Raw genomic sequence first — 22,037 nt, 5'->3', positions numbered from 1 at the left:
TCCTAGCCTAGGAGAACATGAGAATGACAAGCGGGAGGGAGAGACGCCAGAGCGGATGCTGGGCCGGGACGTCCCCTTCTGTCTGTGGTGCCCTGCCAGCAGCCCAAGGCAGACACACCAGGGGTCCACTGCCCCTTCGCTTCCAAAGCCACTCCCTCACCTTGACCCCGCAGGCCTGAAGAAGAGGTGAGGGAAATGACTTCTCTTACTTGGAAGATGGGGAAATTGGGGCCCCGATGTTCGGTGGCAAGCCCAGAGCAGGACTGGACCCAGAACCCCAGGGGCTCTTCCCTGAGACTGTGGCCCCTGGGACTCCCAGGAGTTCATGTGTGGCCCAGCCTCCTACCTGGAATTTCTCTGACTTGGCGTAGATGTCAGCCAGGTGGAGAAAGACTTTGAGAGGCTCATTGTACTGCACGGCTCGCTCGAAGACCTTGGTCAGGGACTCCTGAGAGCCATACATGTTCTCCAGGTTCAGCAGAGCCACCCACACGTTCAGCTTCTCCTGCTCCTCTCTGGAGGGAGAGCAGTCAGCACATGAGCTCCACAAAAGACCAGTGAGCCTCCCACCCCATCCAGGGAGACCCAGGAACCATCTCCCCCTCCCAGGCTCTGTGTCCTCAGATCCCACCCCAAATGCAGACTCTTAAAAGGCTGTGTCCCCACCACAGCTCCCACAGTATTAGGAACCCCTGCTCCCACCCCAATGGCTGGGTCTGAGGCTCTCCTGGATTCTGCCTCCATTCCTGGAAAGGATGCCCACCAGATCCCAAACAGGCCTGAGGTTTGGGCTGGACGCAGTGTCCTGGATCTGATTCTCTCTTCAAACTAAGAGGATGAAGCAAAGGACTGCCTTCCCTCTTCATCAGACCTCAAAAACTCCCTCTCTGTTTGGAAAACCACCTACAGGGATCTCCCCCAGGTATGTAGTGAGCTCTTCTTACTGTGCTTCTGCTCAAACTGGTTCCCTCATATAAGTGTACAGACTCTTGTGAAGGTTAACCTTAGCAGTTTCAGAGAAGAGGACTATAAAATATAAATGAGTGGATCTGTTTCACAGATGGCCACACCTATGGCAGAAAGCCTGGGGACCCATGGGCCCCTGGTGGCAGCCACCCAAAACGCTGCTGGCCTGCCTAGGAGGAACTACCCCACAGACTGAGACACCGCCCAGCCCAGAACGTGCGGAGACACAGTGTTCCCTGGGGCAAAGATGAGACCTGAAGGAGATGGTCTTAAGGGCCCTCTCGGCCACGGCACGGGCCTTCTCGATCTCCGTGGCCTGCAGGTGGAAAGCCATGTACTGCAGCCACAGAATGGAGCTGTTGGGGGAGCTGAGCACTAGTCGGTCAAAATCATCCGCAGACTCTGGCTGCCGCCCAGGATCCATCAGCGCCTCCTCAATGCGGGACAGCTCCTTCTCTGCCTTCTGCTTCTCCAACTCCCTTTCTTTCTTGCTTTTCTTTTTCTGCTATGGAAGGCAGAAACACAGTGAATCATCTGCTCCTCAAGGCCTAGGGGAGGGCTGTGGTGGAAGCCACGAGCTGGCTGGGCAGCCCAGGGCTCTATAGTCTCCCCCTGGCCTGGGAATGGCCGCTGCCCCCTCCCCTACCCACCCAGGAAGACACCCAGCCTAGGAACAGAGCACAAGAGACTGACACCAAGGGGTCCCTGCAAAAAGGACATGCCCTGCAAAATACAGCACCATGGCTTGGTGTGGCTTCTCATCCTCCTCGCTGTCTGAGCTCTCTGCTAGAGGTGGCAAGGCCGGGGTCAGAGAGTCTAGTCCCACATTCCAAGCGAAGCCTGAGGACAGCTGCAGCCGAGGCACTTCTGCGGGCTTGGTTTGCTTCTCCTGGAGGAACACAGAGGTGCTGAGGAAAGCACCTGGCTTAGGCTGCTCCCTGTTTCCCCGCCCCAGCCCACCTGGAGGAGCACAGACTCCTCACCAAGCCCAGAGACCCTTCCTCTCCTCTCCTCTCCTCCCAGGCCATGCCAGGCCCCAGCCCACTGGGGCAACGTTATAGCAGTGACATAAACGTTTAAGTAAATACATTTGTTTAGGTAACAAAATTTTCACACACACACATGCATATGCATACCTGTATATAAAATAACAATAGAAGCCAGGAGTGGTGGCTCATGCCTGTAACCCTAGCACTTTTAAGAAGCTGAGGTGGCTGATCATTTGAAGTCAGGAGTTCAAGACCAGCCTGGCCAACATGGCGAAATCCCCTCTCTACTAAAAATACAAAAATTAGCCAGGCATGGTGGAGCATACCTGCAGTCTCAGCTACTCGGGAGGCTGAGGCATGAGAATTACTTGAACCCAGGAGGCAGAGGTTGCAGTGAGCTGAGTGCACACCACTGCACTCCAGCCTGGGTGACAGAGCGAGACTCTGTCTCAAAATAATAAAAACAAAAATAACAGTAGAGCTGGGACAGAGATATGACAAGAATTCTGAGGGTGGCAGGGAGGCCCTGCCCAAACAGGTATGAGCCATCCCATACCCAGTCCTCTCAGCCTAGGTATTACTATTCTCATCTTTTGGAGGATACAGGCTCAGAACAACTCAGCCTCCTCTTTATCTGCCCAGCCTCCTAATTTAATTCAGTTTCACCTAATAAACATTCCTTAGAATTTATTTTATGCAACCTTCTCTGGGTAAAAAGGGTCCCTTGTCCTCAAGTTGCTGATGGTCAACGGAGGCAACTGACAGCCCCCACTTTCATATTTTATAGGAAGTGAAGTAAAAGAGGACGAGGCGGAGGACAGCCCAGCTCTTCCCTTGCCTGGAACAGCCTTTCCCCTCCCTGCGACATTGCCCTCACCTTGGGCAGCACATTCGTCTCTTCTGCCTCCTCTTTTCCCTCCCGATAGTACACGTCCATAAGGCTGTCGTCCTCCTCTGACGGGCCGGCTTTCTTTGGCTTCTTGCTCACTCTTTCCTGAGAGGCCAGGTGGAAGAATGCCTGGGAGCATCCTCCTGCAGCCCCAGGCGACACCCTCCCTCTGCTCCAGCGGGTGCCCCGTCCCCATGCCCTCGCGGCTGTCCCTCCAGGAGGAGGACAGGCAGCCACAGCCCTCCGCAGGACCTCACCTGCTCACTCCCAGACTCCCGGTGCTCCTGCCCGCCCCGCTTCTGCGCCTGTGGCTTCTGGGGTTGTTGCTTCTCCTTGCTGGGCAGCTCCACCTCCTCCTGCCCCTTCTGGTTCTTCTTCTTGTTCCTTTTCTGATTTTTCTTTTCCCCTTTCTGGTCTCTCTCCTCAGCCTCTGTTTTCCTCTCCTCTTGCTTTGGAAGTGGCCCTTCCAGGGAAGCAGAAAGCAAGTCTGGCTTCCCAGTGTCTCCCGGGAGGAAAGACAGCTCTACCAGGTTCTTCTGGTGGTTAAGGCTATGACAGAGCGAGACAGGGGGAGGTGAAGACACCATAAAAAGCAGAGGGCACAGCAGGCAGCCCAGGCCTTCTTCCTCCTGATCAGCCCACGATTCCGGGCCCTGCCCCATCTGCCTTGGGAGTTCATTCAATATCCTCAAGAATGATTTGCACAATTTTTCATGCTTAGTAGAAAAATACAGGGGGTAGATATGATGCCCCCTCCTCCATCCCCAACAACAGGGGCTATGCAGAGATGAGTTACCACCTGTTTTCACAGGCACTGGGGGAGAAGGCTCCAAACAAAGGCCTTTTACTCATCTGAACACCACTACGCAAGCCATTGTGTTTACAGTTCACCCTGAAATCTCCTCCCAGGGCTCCTGGAGAAAGGGATTTGATTCCCATTACAGAGAGAGCGAGAACAGGAAGGCACCTACCGTAAGACCCTGGCTGTGAGCAGCTTCCCTTCGGGGAGGTGTTTGTTATAAAGCGCTTTCTTGGACGGGCTGTGCTGGGAGACATGTGAGTACCGAGCCAAACCCACAACGGAGGGGCCAAGGCTAAAAGGCAAGAGGCAAGAGTCCTGTGGTCATAAATGCAACAACAGAATTCCAACCAGGCCTCGGGACTTCACTCTCACACGGACTCAAGTTGTGACAAGGATTTGTGACAGACATAAGTTGCTGGCATTCAGCAGGATAAAGTGGGCTTTGTAAACTAGAAAAAAATCATCAGGCATAATGAAGATATGATTGAGGGCATTTTTTACCCCACATCATGGCATCACAATATATAAATCACAAACTGCTAGGAGAAGAGGAGAAAGTGCAGAAACAGCATGGCAGGGAAGGCTGCAGTATCCGCTGCTTGTAAACATGAGGTGATTTCACAGAATGAATACTTACAAATCATGATCAAACAGTACAACAGAACGTCCACATTTATGTATTTATTTTTAAATTTAAATTTAATTTTTTTAGACACAGGGTATCACTGCCTCTAGGCTGGAGTGCAGTGGCACAATCATAGCTTACTGTAACCTCGAACTTCTGGGCTCCAGCAATCCTCCTGCCTCAGCCTTCCAAGGAGCTGGGACTACAGGCTCATGCTACCACACCTGGTTAATTTTTCAATTTTTTTGTGAGACATGGGGGTCTTGCTTTGTTGCCCAGGCTGGTCTTGAACTCCTGGCCTTCAAAGCAATTCTCTCATCTCGGCCTCTCAAAGTGCTAGGATTACAGGCGTGAGCCACTGTGCCTGGCCCCAGATTTATTTAGAACAGAAATTAGAAATGCCATATTCTTTGTCCAAAACACCAAATAACTAATAACACTTGTTTTAAAAGTATTAGAAAACTTGGAATTTTAAAAACTAGGGGGGACTCATAAACTCTCCTCCCTTTATATTCCCATCAAAGAAGTTGACTGAGGAACACATGGACCCCACAGCAAGACAGGCTCAGGGAAGGCACTTGGGTCCGGGTGTAGACCCCCACCTCACTCACCGAAAGAACACACCATGTGGCTGGATGGACCCCACGTAGCCCCTCAGAAGCTGCCCTTCCTTAATATCCTGGATGGAGTTAATCTCTGGATCTTCTACTTTGCTTTTCGTCTCCGGGTTTGTTCTAAAGGAATAAAAGGTTTACATGCACATCTTTAACCCCCACTGTCCCATGCCACCCCAATATACCTGCAACCATCATACTTAGTAAATAAGAATATGACTCTGGACCTATCAGTAGGATATAACCTTTAGAGCCCCACTCTACTGTCTCCTAACATCTTGCCAGGCCAGAGGCAGGTACCTGGGAGCCAGCTATATAGAAATGGGGAGAGGCAGACCAAGCCAGAGAGGTCAAACCTAAAGCTTTGGCCTCATTAACATCGATGTCTAACCACAGAGCAAGCTGACCTCAAGCCAACTCCATACATGGCACACTCACCCCTACAATGGAACCCTGGAGGCTAAAGCATCCCCCCTCACCAGGACAACCATCTGCAACCTTGGACACCCACATTTGGGTATCTGACCCTTTCCCTGGGAAACAAGAGCCTGAGCAGACAGGATTCTTACGGCAATCTGAACAGCCTCAGCTTTTCTGGGTAAAAGAGGTTCAGGATAAAAAGTGATGAACAGACAAGGTGGGAAGCCCAAAATTCCGTGTCAGATACATGTAGCCTCCCCTCGATCCTGAGTGGGTCTTCCTCCCTTCTTGTTCCAACAACACAGAAACCCACCTGGATGATCGCAGTGACAAAGTCAATACGCTGTCTGCAGTGGACAGGATGTAACATCTGAATGAAGGCAAAAGAGAAGGAAACACTCAATTTTCAGCATCGGTGAACAGCAAAGGGCCTCAGCTTCCTCTCCTCCAGGCTGACCAATAGGCACAAGTAAGGGGACAGGAGACTTTGGTCATGTTTTTTCATTCTGTTGAAAACCTGCTGAGGGACTCTGGACAAGTCACATCACCTCTGTGGGCTTCAGTTTACTAGTCTATTACATAGAAATAACACGACCCACTCTTCTTGGGGCCAGGTGTAGTGGCTCACACCTGTAATCTCAACACTTTGGGAGGCCAAGGGAGAAGGACTGCTTGAAGCCAGGAGCTCAAGACCAGTCTGGGCAGCAGAGCGAGACCCTGTCTCTACAAAAAATTTTTTTAAAAAAGCCAGGTGTGGTGCCACACACCTGTAGTCCCAGCTACTTGGGAGGCTGAGGACAGAGGATTGTTTGAGCCCAAGAATTTGAGGTTGCAGTGAGCTACGATCACACCACTGCCCTCTAGCCTGGGCAACTGAGTAAGACCCTGAGAAAGAAAGAAAGAGAAGGAGGGTGGGAAGGAGGGAATAAAAGAAAGTCTCACAGAGGCATACGGTATGTCCTTAAAAGAAGAACAAGCTCTGTGTTAGATCCTGAGAACGTTTGATCTCAGCAGAGAGACACACTAACCCCAGGAGAACATGCCCAAGGGATCAGCTAGGTACTACCGCAGACACACAAGAGCAGTTCAGAGGAGGCGGGTTAGCAAGGCTTCCAGGAGGGACAGCAGGGTTGCATCTCTAAACATTTCATCTAAAATGGCAATTAGTAGTCCCAAACCGTAATATACAGAATCTTAGAGGTAGAAAGGATCTCAGCAACAATCCCCAGTCCAAATTTTCCCACGACAGATGTCTGCCTTTGATAACTTGGCATCACAGCCGTCAGAGCGGGACAGGGCCTCAAGGGGCAGTCTACCTTTAGGCAAGGAATTTATCGTAGGCTTGGCCACAATAAAACACATTTAAAACCACAACCTCATTATCTAAACCTTAAGAGAAACCAGACTCTAGGACTCATTCTTTGTCTTCTCTCAGGCCCTGGGCATGTCTGTGCTGTGCAGTGGTTGTCAGTGGTTGAGAATTTAGGCAGGTAGGTGCTGGTGGCTGGGACAGCTGAGACAGGAGAGGGCAGTTATTTTCCAGTCTCTGCCTCCAAGGGCATCTACTCTACTGTCAGTTGACTACTGGATCCAGCTGAAATCTGTCTCCTCAAGTTTAGTTTATTCAGGCTATTAAAACAGTCTTTAAAACTCGAATTGGCTGGGTGCGGTGGCTCACGTCTGTAATCCTAGCACTTTGAGAGACCAAGGCAGGTGGATCACTTGAGCCCAGGAGTTTGAGACCAGCCTGGCCAACATGGTGAAACCCTGTCTCTACTAAAAACAGAAAAATAAGCCAGGTGTGGTGGCGCAACGCCTGTAATCCCAGGTACTTGGGTGGCTGAGAATCACTTGAACTCAAGAGGCAGAGGTTGCAGTGAGCCCAGATTGTGCCACTGCACTCCAGCCTGGGTGACAGAGCAAGACTCTGTCTCAAAAAAAAAAAAAACCCAGAGCTAAGATTGTGACATTGCACTCCAGCCTAGGCAACACAGCGAGACTCTGTCCAAAAAAAAAAAAAAAAAAGAAGCCGGGCGTGGTGGCTCACACCTGTAATCCCAGCACTTCGGGAGGCTGAGACGGGCGGATCACGAGATCAGGAGATAGAGACCATCCTGGCTAACACGGTGAAACCCCATCTCTACTAAAAATACAAAAAATTAGCCGGGCGTGGTGGTGGGCGCCTATAGTCCCAGCTACACAGGAGGCTGAGGCAGGAGAATGGCGTGAACCCAGGTGGTAGAGTTTGCAGTGAGCCGAGATTGCGCCACTGCACTCGAGCCTGGGGGACAGAGCAAGACTCTGTCTCAAAAAAAAAAAAAAAAAGAAAAAGAAAAAAACAAGAGACCAATTTTTGCTGAACCAATGGCTAAGATACAAATTTAAAATATCCAGTGCCAACAGTGGTATGAGAAATGGACAGTCATATTTACTGTTAGTGGGGACATAAATTAGCACAGTCATTTTGGAGGGCATGTAACCCATCAATTTCACTTCTAGGAATTTATTTACCAAACATACCTGTATTAGTATCCAAATATATGCAAAAGAGCCAGGCACCATGGCTCACGCCTGTAATCCCACCACTTTGGGAGGCCGGGGTGGGCAGATCACCTGAGGTCAGGAGTTCAAGACCAACCTGGCTGACATAGCAAAACCTAGTCTCTATTAAAAGTACAAAAATTAGCCAGGCGTCATGGCACATGCCTGTAATCCCAGCTATTTGGGAGGCTGAGGCATGAGAATTGCTTGAACTTGGGAGAAGGAGACTGCAGTGACCTGAGATCACGCCACTGCACTCTAGCCTATGCACTGCAATCTGTCACAGTTAAAAAAAAAAAAAAGACTGTGTCTCGCACCACTGCACTCCAGACTCTATCTTATGCCACTGCACTCTAGCCAGACTCTGTCTCAATTTAAAAAAAAACACAAAAACCAAATATATGTACAAAGATCCTTCAACATTATTGTCTATCAAAAAACAGTATTGTCTATCAACAGAGAATTGGTCACATAAATTTCAATTAAAAAAAACCCAGAATACTAAACAAACGTTTTAAAATAAGGTAAAAGGACAAAACAGATTTTAATATATTAGCATGGAAAAGGAAAAAAATCCATGATAAACTTCTATGAGAAAAAAACAATATATAAAATGATATTCTATTATTTATATAAAGAAAAACTATATATATGCATTAAAGTCTAGAAAGATAGAAGTCAAAGTACATAATGGCAAAAAGTGGTAGAGAAACAGGTGACAGAAATTTTCATTTTCTATTTCATAAACCTGTTTTTTCTGATAAAAAGTCATGTATTACAACGACATTTTAAAAAAAATACACCAATTCCACAGACAGGTGAAAAGAGAAAGAACACCTGGCTCACCTGACAACCTTTTGAGGGACGAAGTCTTCCAGGGGCGTCTCGGAGTAGGAGTCACTCACTTGAAATATACTGACTGTTCCTATCTTCCCAAAGGGGAAGGAGACGGTCAGTCCCTCATTGGGAGTCACCTTCACCACTCGGCCCATGGCCACTTCCCCTTCCTCAAGCTTGTGAGGACCTGGTGGAAGAACCAACCTGATTCAGGGAAGAGGAAATGAGCTAAGGGAGGAGCAGGAATGCTGGCCACACACAGGCTGGGGATGGTGGAGGCTGCCCAGACTTGGGGTATCCGGGCTGAATGATCCAGAACCATCTAGACTGAGATCACCCTGTCATGCAGCCAAGAACCCCAGGGCCAAGTGGTAGACAACTCTTTCCCACAGACTTGAGAAAAACACCTGTGTAGGTAAAGGTAACTCAGAGAGTAGCGAAGTAACGGCCAGAGCAAAGCCCAAGAGAAGAATTGTTCCAAGAAGGTCCCACACCAGGCTTTCTGAGGATTCCAATACTGAAGGGGTCCTCCAACTTGAGCAAAAGTTGAAAACCCATCCCACCCCTTCCCGCCACTTCCTTTCCCCGACCAGGCACTGTTTCATTCCCACACCTATGAGGGACAGGCATAAGAAGGCCTTGGAGGAATCTGGGCCAACCACGGTGGCCCTCAGGGCCTGGCCAACCCGGAACTTCTTATCTGGATGCTTCAGAACCTGGAAGGATAAGAAAACTCCTGTGAAGCTTGAAGAAAGGCTGTCATTTATCCAAAACCATAGCATTTAAGTCTCCATAGCAAGTATCTCCCAAACCAATCCTTAAATAAGAACAAGGTTCCTTAAACCCACTGTGAACCCATACACCAGACACTGAGCCAAGCTTAGGGGGCTTGGGTCCCCTCTCCAGGGATCTCAAGCACACTGACCTTGAAGCTCAGAGAAGTGAGCAATAAGGGAATTCTCCCCCGGATGTCTGGGGCAATCTCCACCTCAAGCCATTTCTTCACCACATTGTACTGAGGGAAAAAAAGGAACCAGAGTAGGGCAAATACAAATACAAGGTTTCCCGTCATTGAAACTTTCCTAAAACTATAAGGTGGAAAGGGCTCCAATACAATACTTTTCTAAGGAACAGGAACCACCCTTCCATCCCACTGCCCTTGCCCAACCTCCACTTCTCACCAGCTTCCCTCAGACTCCAGCTCAGAGTCTTTGCCAGCCTAGCAGAATATGCATCTCTCCCAGGGTCTCAGCTGACCAGGAAGCAAGAGACTCCAGAGATGACCTCAAGCTGGAGAACCAATCCCACAGACCTCTGTAGCCTCCTCCAAGCTCAGCTGTGTCCAGTGATTGTTAACCATCTCCAGGGGCCAATTTTTTATTTCTAAACCAATTTGGATCCTTCACTATTTATGCAGTGTCTTGCCCTAAATACGCACTCCAGTTTTCTCTTTTTCTTGAGACAGAGTCTCGCTCTGTCTCCTAGGCTGGAGTGCAGTGGTGGCAATCTCGGCTCACTGCAATCTCCACCTCCTGGGTTTCAGTGATTCTTCTGCCTCAGCCTCCAGGGTAGCTGGAATTAGAGGCACATACACCAGGCACAGCTAATTTTTTGTATTTTTAGTAGAGACGGGGTTTCACCATGGTGGCCAGGCTGGTCTCGAACTCCTGACATGAAGTGATCCGCCCACCTCGGCCTCCCAAAGGGCTGGGATTACAGGCGTGAGCCACCGCGCCCGGCCATAAATACGTACTCAAATTTTCAAGTCAATTTAACAAATCATTTATCAAGCAGCTTCTGTGTACATGGCATCATAGTGATAAATAAAAGCCAGGACCTGCCTTCAAGGAGATTACAGCCTACAAACAGTAAGTCAAATCAGTATGCAAATAACTGCAACAGCAAGCAACATGTAGGAAGTACAACATGCTACAGTAACTAGTAAAGGGGGAAGGTTATCTGTGCTGAAGCTTGAAGGGCAGTAGACAACCGGAATAGAAGGTACTCCAGATGTAGAAACCAGCACAAATAAAGACAGGAAGGGAAAAAGACAGAGAAGCTTTTCAGAATAACTGCCACATAAGGTGCACGGAGAAGAGCCTTATCTGCTACGCTAAGGCATCTGGGGCATATGAATGTCTATAGACAATAGGTAACTGAAGGGATCAAGCATCAGTGACGATCATGCTCAGAGATGCTCATCAAAGAGGAATCTGGCAACAATGGAGAGGTGTTATTCTTCAAGATCAAACCCAATCCAGCCGCCTCACCTATGTTTCAACCAGTACAGGTTGCTTTCTTTCCTTTTTGAACTCCTGTTCCAGTTGGGGTTGGAACACATAATCTGGCACCCAATTTCATGTTGTTTTACAGTGCACCTGAACTTCATGAAAAACATGAATCTAAAATCCAAATTATATACATTTATATTCTAAATCTTGCCCTATATTTTGCTTTCCATTTCTACAATTAATCTACCAATATATTGAATTATGAGCTGCTTGCTAATCGTGTGTAAGCCGTATTTTAGCTCCCTAATTATACCAGAAGTTCTTTAGTGGCAGAGGCCATGTACTGTCTCCCACAAACCCAGCATGGTAGCACAGACTCAAATGCGTTTCTCTGCTAATGGCTTTTTTCTCCAATGTCACGATTGTTTCTTCTGAAAGAAGAATGACATCTCATTGCCGAGTGGCAAAACTTCTTACCTTCTTTAAGAAGCAAGTAACAGTCTGGCCGGCCTGGTACTGTTTAATCTTCTCCACAGGGCTAACAGAGTGAGTGTTAAGAGCAGTGTGGCCATCCTCCAGCTCACTGTTTGCAGAAAGGAAATGTAAAGAGTAAACCCAGCACTGGATAAGACTTCGAGTTTGAAACCATCTCTCCCAAGTGGCTATGGATTGACTGTACAGGACTCCCCTACTCACACCCACCCTCCAAGGCCGTTTCACTCCTCAAAGGGGAATGTCCACAATACTGGCCCAAGGCTAATCTTTTCCATTTCATTCACCTACCTATGAACAAGCTGCTTTTAAAGAAGGTAGCCCACAATAGCCTTTATAAACTCAGGAAACAAAATTGTTTTACTTCTTTCATAATACTTTGTTGCTTTAGTTTGCAAAACTGCATTCAAAAATTCTCTCACTGAATTTGACAACTGTGTGTGTTCAGCAGGGTAGATATTAGGCCCATTTTATGCTATTAAACCAGTAGTTAAAGTCAGGGCTTCTGACTCAAAATCCAGGGCTCTCTGCCCTATGCTACCCTTCCATTAGCATTTTCTTGATTTTCTTTTTTTTTTTTTAATAAAAGGAGCATTCATTTTTTTTTCTTTTTTTTGAGACAGAGTCTTGGTTTGTCACCCAGGATGGAGTGTGGTGGCACAATCTCGGGTCACTGCAACTTCCACCCCCAGGTTCAAGTGATTCTCATGTCTCAGCCTCCCAAGTAACTGGGATTACAGGCACCTGCCACCACACCTGGCTAATTTCTTTGTATTTTTAGTAAAGAAAAAGCCACCATGTTGGCCAGGCTGGTCTCGAACTCCTGACCTCAAGTGATCTACTGGCCTTGGCCTCCCAAAGTGCTGGGATTATGGATGTCAGCCACGGCACTCAGCCTTTTTCTTTTTTCGTCTCAGAAAAGCCACAAAGGGATGTAGCCTGAAAGTTACCGGTCCACAATCACTTCGAAGGAATCACAGAACTGCCACCCCTACTTACCAATTCAAATAATTTCTAAGCCCAAATGAACCAAACTCACCAATAAAATGCTACAAGTAATGTTAGTAAATCTGTAAAATACAGTAGCAAGTGCTCCCCAATGTAGAAAATGGGAACTTTCCTATCTAGTAAAGTAAGAATTGACCCAGCACTCTGGGAGGTCACTGCAGGCACGTCACCTAAGGTCAGGAGTTTGAGACCAGCATGGCCAACATGATGAAACCCTGTCTCTACTAAAAATACAAAAAATTAGCTGGAGGCTGGGTGCTGTGGCTCACGCCTGTAATCCCAGCATTTTGGGAGGCCGAGGCGGGTGGATCACGAGGTCAGGAGTTCAAGACCAGCCTGGTCAACATAATGAAACCCCGTCTTTACTAAAAAATACAAAAATTAGCCAGGCGTGGTGGCGGGTGCCTGTAGTCCAGCTACTCGGGAGGCTGAGGCAGGAGAATGGCATGAACCCGGGAGGCAGAGCCTGCAGTGAGCCAAGACTGCACCACTGCACTCCAGCCTGGGCGACAGTGCGAGACTCCATCTCAGAAAAAAAAAAATTGGCCAGGCGCAGTGGCTCACGCCTGTAATCCCAACACTTTGGGAGGCTGAGGCGGGTGGATCACAAGGTCAGGAAATCAAGACCATCCTGGCTAACACAGTGAAACCCCATCTCTACTAAAAATACAAAAAATTAGCCAGGCGTGGTGGCGGGTGCTGTAGTCCCAGCTACTCGGGAGGCTGAAGCAGGAGAATGGCGTGAACCCGGGAGGCGGAGCTTGCAGTGAGCCGAGATTACGCCACTGCACTCCAGCCTGGGTGACAGAGTGAGACTCCGTCTCAAATAAAAAAAAAAAAAATTATCTGGGCGTGGTGATAGGTGCCTATAATCCTAGCTACTCAGGAGGCTGAAGCAGGAGAATCACTTGAACCTAGGAGGTGGAGGCTGCAGTGAGCTGAGGTTGTGCCATTGCACTCTAGCCTGGGCAATAAGAGCAAAACTCCGTCTAAAAACAAAAAGAGAGAAAGGACTTGAATAGACATTTCTCCAAAGAAGATATACCAACGGCCAACAAGCAAATGAAAAGATGCTCAACATCACCAATTATCACAAAAAGCAAATTAAAGGCACAATGAGATATCACCTTATACCCATTAGGATGGCCACTATTAAAAAAAAAAAAAGAAAGAAAATAACAAGTGTTGGCAAGGATGTAGAGAAACAGAAACCCTTGTGCACAGTTGATGAGAATGTAAAATGGTGCAGCGATTATGGAGAACAGTATGGAAGTTTCTCAGAAAAACAGAATTACCATACAATCCAACGATTCCACTTATAGGTGGAATATACTCAAAAGAACTGAAATCAGGATCACAAAGAGATATTTGCACACTCATGTTCAAACAATAGCCAAAAGGCACAAGCAACCTAAATGTCCATTGACCAATGAGTGGATAAACAAAATGTGGCATATATGTACAACGGAATATTATTCAGCCTTGAAAAGACTGGATATGCCAGACACAGTGGCTCATGCCTGTAATCCCAGCACTTTGGGAGGCCGAGGCAGGCAGATTGCCTGAGCTCAGAAGTTTGAGACCAGCCTGGGCAACAAGGCAAAACTCAATCTTTACAAAAAAAAATTAGCCAGGCATGTTGGTGCATGCCTATAGTCCCAGCTACTCGGGGGGCTGAGGCAGGGGGATCACTTGGGCCCAGAAGGTCAAGGCTGTAGTGAGTCATGCTCACGCCACCGCACTCCAGCCTGGGTGACAGAACAAGACCCTGTCTCTAAAAAAAGAAAAAAGACAAGACAGGACATTCTGACACATGCTGCAAAATGGATAAACCTTGAAGACGTTACACTAAGTGAAATAAGCCAGTCACAAAAGGATGCATACTGTATGTGTTCCACTTATATGAGGTACCTAGAATAGTCACATTCACCGGGATTGAAGGGGAAATGGTGGTTGCCAAGGGCGGAAGAGAGGGAGAAGCAGAGTTGCTGTTCAATAGGTATAGTTTCAGTCACGCAAAACAAAAAGCTTCTAGAGATTTGCTGTACAACATGCATTTAGTTAACAATATTGTAATGTACATCTGAAAACTGTTAAGAGAGCAAATGTATGTGTTGTTACTGTAATTTTTTTAAATGACAGATGAGGACACAGAGACATATGAAAGGAAGACCATGTGAAGACATGGGGAGAAGATGGCCATCTGTAAGACAGGGAGAGAGGCCTTAGAAGAAACAAAACCTGTCAACATCTTGACCTCAGACTTCTAGCCTCCAAAATTGTGAGAAAACAAATTTCTGTTATTTAAACCAAACCAAACCAAACCCACCACATATACAGGTATGTGTTATCCTTTGTTCTTTTCCTGAAGTGATTTGAAACTTCCTCTGCAAAAAGAGCAACCCCTGAAAAAACCAGGCTTGGCAGTACTAAATGGGGACCGATGAGAAAACTCACTGGCTAACAGGAGTGCCAGAGACACCTTCTAACACTCCTGAATGGCCTTGCCTCTTTCCTCCCAGCCCTCCAGAGGAGTAACCAGGTAAGATGAATCTTAACCTTGAGTGCCCCCAACACCTCTGAACTCAGCTCTAGAACAGACAGCATTCTCTTTCTGCACCAGTTCTGCACGAGATCCCCATACAAAATGGGAAATAAAAATACAGCTACAATTCCTCCGTTAAGTCAAAAACATCAGTTAAATGTTTTTCATCCCGACTTCAAAATATTTATTTTAAAACATAAGCATGAGAAATTCACTATGTTTCTCAAGAGCCTTAAGATTAAAACAAGTCACAGTACAACAAAGGTCCAAGGAGGAAGTGGAAGATGTCTGGCCATCTGTCTGGGAGTGTGTCTGGCCATCTGTCTATCTGTTATTATAACTCTACATCTCCCACCTCCTTAACAAATCCACTGAATTCCTGACGTGGCCCACTCTGCTACAGCCAAGTACCCCCACTCTGGCTCATACCATAGTCTTCCAACACCAGCAGTGTTAATGAGGGGTTCCCTCAGTACTCTTAGGATCAAAAAACATTTAGGATCTCAGTGTTCCCACAGAGTCCACTGACTCATCCCCTGTGTATTTGTTAATTTAAGATATCTATCCTTAGTTTGAATAAACTACTTAACCTCAACCCTAATTAAGAGTTTAATTAAAACAAGACATCACATGTCAGAGGTGAAGATACTGCAGGCTGAAACCATTAATATGAAGAGGTTTCTTCATTTTCCAACAAAGACTGGAGGGTAAACACAATCAAAATCTACAAAACTAAGGAAACCACAGAGTTAACAAATAGGAATGTAATTCATCCCCCAAATCTTATTATTCTGAAACTTTAGTTTAGGGCTTACTTTGAAGTCCCAAAAGTGTTATTAGCATCTGAAACTCAATGTGCCAGGAATATTTCCTTTTTTTTTTTTTTTTTCTTTTGAGACGGGTTTCGCTTTTGTTGCCCAGGCTGAAGCACAACGGCAAGATTTCGGCTCACTCCAACCTCGGTCTCCCAGATTCAAGTGATTCTCCTGCCTCAGCCTCCCAAGTAGCTGGGATTACAGGCGCCCGCCACCACACCCAGCTAATTTTGTATTTCTAGTAGAGACGGGGTTTCACCATGTTGGTCAGGCTGGTCTGGAACTCCTGACCTCAAGTAATCTACCTGCCTCAGCCTCCCAAAGTGCTGGGATTACAGGTAAGCCAGTGTCTGGCCCTGGAAATTACTCTGGAGGCTGTTCTGTAAATCTCTAGGTGCCTAAGATTTACAACCTGGATGGATCTCAGGACTGAGCCGCAGAGCCTTTCTTAATTAAGGTCATACGCATCTAGCTTTATTCACTAAGGGTCTATCAATCTGAGAGGCTGGATTCTTTTAGAGAACTCCTCGTTCTCCTCCCCACATGGTATCTTACGGAACACTCTTCTCTACAGAATCTACCCCAGCATGACCTGAAATTCTAGCTCAGCTTCCAGCCCACCAAGCAGTCGTCCAGGTTGAAATAACAGATATTCTTGGATATATTTTGCTTATTTAGGGAATTACTGGGTTATAGAAAATTGGGTTGAGAGTAAAAATGTTTCTTTTTGTGACATGCTGACAAACAGAACTGAAACCAGGCTTTAAACTGGTAATTAAAACCTGTACACAGCTTTTGCATTAATTTTCATATGATCCCTCTAGCCCTAAGAGAACCAAATACCCCCACTGGAGAAACAAGAAAACTTGGACAGAGAAAGGCAAAAATAAATCCTAACACTGGTAAAATCAAGATTCTAACTCAGGATTCCTAATTCCAAAGCCCAGTGCTCCTCCCATGAGACAGTGCTGCTAACGTCCCTCTCACCTTGGCCGAACACTCAGCTCCGGGATGGTTCGAACAAATCTGGGGTGACTTATTGGGAGAAACCTGGAGAAACAAATAAGCTGAATCATTTCTCTTCATCTCTGTAACACAGTAATCTGTAGGTCAGGATTTCTCTCTACTCTCCACCAAACCAAGCTCACAAAAGCACCCTGTTCCACTGTCACACCACCACTGAAGGGAGATGTGTCAGGCTGAAAGTTTCCATCCCCAACCTTTGCAGTTAATAGTAAGGAGTAGGTTCATCTGATCCTTTTTTTTTTTTTTTCCTTCTGGGACAAGGTCTCACTCTGTCACCCAAGCTGGAATAGCCTCAACCTCCTGGGCTCAAGCAATCCTCCCAGCTCAGCCTCCCAAGTAGCTGGGACTATAGGTGTATGCCACCATGCCCGGCTAATTTTTATTTTTATTTTTTGTAGAGATGGGGTCTCACCATGTTGCCCAGGCAGGTCTTGAACTCCTGGGCTCAAGTTTTCCACCTCCCTCATCATCTCAAAGTGCTGAGATTACAGGGATCAGCCACTACACCCAGCCTCATCCGATTTTTTTTTTTTTTTTTTTTTTTTTTTGAGACAGAGTCTCACTCTCTTGCCCAGGCTGGAGTGCAATGGCATGATCTCAGCTCACTACAACCTCCGCCTCCCGGGTTCATGATTCTCCTGCCTCGGCCTCCCGAGTAGCTGGGACTACGGGCATTGTGCCCGGCTAGTTTTTGTTTTTTCAGTAGAAGGGGTTTCACCATATTGGCCAGGCTGGTCTCGAACTCCTGGCCTCAGGTGATCCACCAGCCTCACAAAGTGCTGGAATTACAGGCGTGAGCCACTGTGCCTGGCCTGATCTTTTAGGACTGTCATATCAGATCCTGAAAACAATTTTCCTTACAGTCTATACACTCCAATTCTTTCGTTCTAAAAATAAAGAAACTGAGGTCTTTATTTAGAGGATAAATGACTTACTGAAGACCCCACAGTTGGCTACTGAAATTAATACGCAAATTATTGGCCAGACTTTGAATTCTTTTTTTGCTGTTCTTGTTATAGCAGTAATTTCTGCTACAGTAACATGTGGCACAAGATTTAAAGCAAATGAGGATAATTAAGGTGGGATGTGGAGAATGGATTATGACAACGGCAGATGCATACAGCACAGTAACCGAGGCAGGCAACTCACTAGGCAAAGAACAGACTACACATTCTCTCTTTCAGTCTTCACCATGGCCCTACAAGGTAGTCGCTACCATGATTCTCATGTTACATATTAAGAAAATAGGCCGGGCGCGGTGGCTCACGCCTATAATCCCAGCACTTTGGGCGGCCGAGGTGGGTGGATCATGTCAGGAGATTGAGACCATCCTGGCTAACACGGTGAAACCCCGTCTCTACTAAAAATACAAAAATTTAGTTGGGCATGGTGATGGGCGCCTGTAGTCCCAGCTACTCGGGAGGCTGAGGCAGGAGAATGGCATGAACCTGGGAGATGGAGTTTGCAGTGAGCCAAGATCGTGCCACTGCACTCCAGCCTGGGCGACAGCGAGACTCTGTTTCAAAAAAAAAAAAAAAATTAAGAAAATAAAATTTGGAGTCAAGTAGCTACTGCCACATGGTCACAGTTAATCTAGAATTCAAACCCGGGTTTGACTCCGAACCCGTTCTTAACAACCACACCATATATTCCACATTTTTAAGAAGAATCATGCACTGTAATCCCAGCACTTTGGGAGGCAGAGGTGGGCGGATCACAAGGTCAGGAGATGGAGACCATCCTGGCTAACACGGTGAAACCCCATCTCTATTAAAAACACAAAAAGTTAGCCGGACATGGTGGCAGGTGCCTGTAGTCCCAGCTACTTGGGAGGCTGAGACAGGAGAATGGCGTGAACCCGGGAGGCGGAGCTTGCAGTGAGCCAAGATCACGCCACTGCACTCCAGTCTGGGCAATAGAGCAAGACTCCGTCTCCAAAAAAAAAAAAGAATCATGCAAAACAATGCTTTGGTGAATGCCTTTTGTTAACTAAAAGAGAATGTGACTTACATGCAACTTTTTGGAGCCCGCCTACTTTCCCAGTCCTCCCTCAACAACAATCTCCCCTTGAAGTCAGGCCACCCCCGTGAGCCTCCATACTTGAATGTCTTCATGTCTCGCCCACCAATCACTCGGGCAGTGACCGTCTTCCCAACCTTCAGTTTGGTAGTAGGAGAGATGCCCTCTGGAACATCATCTAGAATGTGGGAGGCATGGATACAGCCAATGATGCCATCTTCCAGAGTCACAACCACATGGGTGGGCTTAATGGACTTGACAGTCCCTGTCACCATGTCCCCGATGGAGAGGGTGTGCTTCTTTACGGTTCCTACAGTCAGAGCTGGATCCACTTCTTCATCCTCATCAACTGTCTCAGAGTCCTTCCGGGTCGGCCTCATGGTCCTCTTGGCAGCCGGCCCCTCCACAGCCAAAAGAAGGCCAGTCACTCCTGGTTCTGTGGTCTTGAGGGTTAGGGAGACACCCTGTCCCACCTGCAACTTCTCTGAGTCAAAGCGGAAGGTGTCGTTGAGGTGAGAGGTAAGGGAGAAAGCTGCCAGGTGGCCAGTCTCTACCAAGGAGGCAATGGCAAACGACTTCTCCAAGTGCTGCACAATCGCCTGGTGTTCGCTGCCTTTCCTCAGCTAGAAGAGAGAAAAGCAACTATCCCTACTTTCCTGTTTACACAGCATGGTCACTCACTCATGGCCCCACTGGGCAGGGTATAGCTAAGGAAACCCTCTGGGGTCCCAAGGCTAGGGAACCCAAGGCTGGTCTGAGCTGGAACAGACTAGCCTTCACTCCCTGGACCTAGCTTTCTCTCCTGTACACTAAACTCATGGGGCTGCCTCTGAATTACCTTGGCTTGGTTTTGTTTTGCTTTCAACTTAAATTGCAAGACCCTATCCTAGATCTACTAAATCTGAATTTTACAAGTTATTGAGATAATTCTGATGCACAGCCTTGCAACCTCTAACAGCTCTCTCAGCTTATAGACATTGTGGTTCCTGACTCTGTCCTGCAGCTCCCCATCCCCAGTTTAATCACTCTTCCACCCAAGCAATGAATAGAGTCACTACTGAGAGCTTATCGTGTGCAAGGCACCTAACCTCTCTTTCCTCAGAATCCAAATTGTGCTCATGCTCTTGTATGCCCGTTTCCCTCAGGTGATAAAATGGTACAGGGTCCTGCTAGAAAACTGAATGAGAGGTTAGTATTGCTTTCCATTCTCTCTCTGTCTGTTCTAAACTATTAATACTGTAAGCAACTAGAAATTAAGGATTGTATCTATACTGTACCATACTCTATGCAACTAGGTGCCTAATAAGTGCTTTAGACAATAATCAAATATATTCATCACCCAGAGAAAAATAATAATTTTGAGATTTCCCTCAAACCCATTCTTATGTCACACACAAGTGTCCAGAAGACAAGGCAGATGAGGGTGTGGACGCACAGCCTGGAGATCTGAACTGCCCACAGACATGCTGTTCGGCTCATGCCAAACTTATTTTAAAAAAATAAGTTTCTAACATTTTCAGCTTTTATTTCAAATAAAAATCCAAATTCTGCCTTCTCTTAAAAATCAAGCAGCAGTAGCCCCAGATATTCCCACCTGGCAACAATTGGGCAGGACTGAACAGTCTCAGCCCCATGCGGGCTGGGCATGCACTCCCGAGCTTGTCAGAGTCCCAGGCCAGCCACTCCCTACCCACACAGCCAGCTCCACTCCTGCACTATTTATTTGTTTGGCCCTAAAGATGGAATGCCCATGTAACTTATCACCAGAACCAGAATAGAAATCAGCACTATGAACCACACCAGGATGAGAGGTCTAAACCGGGGGTGTCCTGAATCCATCCAGACATAGGGCTACCCTCACTACAGGCATCTGAGTTGGAATTCCTGAACTGGAAGTGTGGGGTTGAAGGGTACATCATGTGAAACCACGAAAATGGAAGTCAGAAGCAAGCTTACCTTTTTAGCTTTTCTATTCACCAAGTCCCGGTGAAGGGAAACGTGCACTTCCAACTTCAAAAGATCAACATTTAAGATCACAACCTTTTTTTTCTGCCCAGATTCCACCTCCTGCCCTGCAGTGCAGAACCACAGTGTGATTATCCTTCTGGAACAGGGTGAAGGGACAGCAGCACCTCTCACGTGTAGTTGCTACCCCTTAGATCCAAGAAAGCAGAGAGGACACACGTCCTGGGTCCATGCGGGCCATAATTAGGGAAACCAAGGGTCTATCGCCCATAGTTCAAGCTCAGGTGGGCCTTAATTTACGTAACCTAATATATAAAAATCTAGATTTACCCTATTGTAACAATTAAAGGATTCGTACCTAAGCCTCTGCATTCACTCAAGGTAGGCATGCCAAAAATCTCTACCGAATCAACTCATCTACCCTAAGTATTTAGAAATTCTATATCCAGGAGAGGGAGCAATGGGCAAAGGGTCCTCCCACCAACCACAATGGGTAAGACAGAAGCACTCACCTGCGCGATGGTATCTGCTGGCTCTCAGGACCAGGTCGGGCACTGGACCCCCACTGAATACCACAGAGCCATCTTCCAACACCTCCTGCACCACTAGGTCAAGGAACATTCCTGGGGTCATCTCAGCCAGTGTCTGGATCAACACAGAGTCTGCCAGAGACCCGAAGGAAACACGGATTAGTACCATGAAACAACACTCCCACTGTTCTTTTCCTCTGGCAGTGTGCTGTCACCATGGAGGACAGTGGAGCACTGGAACCACTGACAAGGTAAAATCACTTTTTGCAAAAATGTTCAGTATCCAGGAAAACTCTTGTCACAGGCAGACAGACCTAAGCCCCTTGCTAATCCTACCTGACCATAATTCAAGGGAGTAGCCAACAAACACCAGGAAGACAGGCTTTCCTTCAGTTTCTGAATTTTCACTGTCCCCTCTCAAGCCTCCTGCTATGAAATTCCATTAAAGTTACAACAATCCGGCCGGGCACGGTGGCTCACGCCTGTAATCCCTGCACTTTGGGAGGCCGAGACGGGCGGATCACGAGGTCAGGAGATCGAGACCATCCTGGCTAACATGGTGAAACCCCGTCTCTACTAAAAAAAATACAAAAAACTAGCCGGGCGCGGTGGCGGGCGCCTGTAGTCCCAGCTACTCGGGAGGCTGAGGCAGGAGAATGGCGTAGACCCGGGAGGCGGAGCTTGCAGTGAGCCGAGATCCGGCCACTGCATTTCAGCCTGGGC

The 22,037-nt window shown here is 47.3% G+C and overlaps 2 protein-coding genes across 3 annotated transcripts in view; one reads left to right on the top strand and one right to left on the bottom strand.

Moving 5' to 3' along the window:
- Positions 1-22,037, top strand: part of ATP5MK (ATP synthase membrane subunit k) — a 201,510-nt gene that overhangs the window by 143,580 nt on the left and 35,893 nt on the right. The window lies entirely within an intron of this gene.
- The window catches only part of PDCD11 (programmed cell death 11), a 52,902-nt gene that overhangs the window by 2,604 nt on the left and 28,261 nt on the right, over positions 1-22,037 (bottom strand). Inside the window, exons 18-33 of one of the 2 annotated variants that reach the window (XM_050804891.1) lie at positions 21,297-21,446; positions 20,776-20,891; positions 18,901-19,442; positions 16,762-16,824; positions 11,392-11,497; positions 9,609-9,698; positions 9,297-9,399; positions 8,693-8,870; positions 5,619-5,675; positions 4,883-5,005; positions 3,816-3,938; positions 3,102-3,393; positions 2,833-2,949; positions 1,706-1,855; positions 1,221-1,468; positions 347-515 (exon numbers count right to left, since the gene is read on the bottom strand). In XM_050804891.1, the coding sequence (XP_050660848.1) occupies positions 347-515; positions 1,221-1,468; positions 1,706-1,855; positions 2,833-2,949; positions 3,102-3,393; positions 3,816-3,938; positions 4,883-5,005; positions 5,619-5,675; positions 8,693-8,870; positions 9,297-9,399; positions 9,609-9,698; positions 11,392-11,497; positions 16,762-16,824; positions 18,901-19,442; positions 20,776-20,891; positions 21,297-21,446 (2,627 nt within the window). Of the gene's footprint in view, positions 1-346; positions 516-1,220; positions 1,472-1,705; positions 1,856-2,832; positions 2,950-3,101; positions 3,394-3,815; positions 3,939-4,882; positions 5,006-5,618; positions 5,676-8,692; positions 8,871-9,296; positions 9,400-9,608; positions 9,699-11,391; positions 11,498-16,761; positions 16,825-18,900; positions 19,443-20,775; positions 20,892-21,296; positions 21,447-22,037 lie in introns of both variants that reach the window. The other variant, XM_050804890.1, reaches the window with a different exon arrangement.

Source organism: Macaca thibetana, chromosome 9 (assembly GCF_024542745.1).
Source record: "Macaca thibetana thibetana isolate TM-01 chromosome 9, ASM2454274v1, whole genome shotgun sequence".
NCBI classification, from domain to species: domain Eukaryota; kingdom Metazoa; phylum Chordata; class Mammalia; order Primates; family Cercopithecidae; genus Macaca; species Macaca thibetana.
Note: the sequence above shows the minus strand (reverse complement) of the source record. Positions and strands in the feature narration are given on the sequence as shown.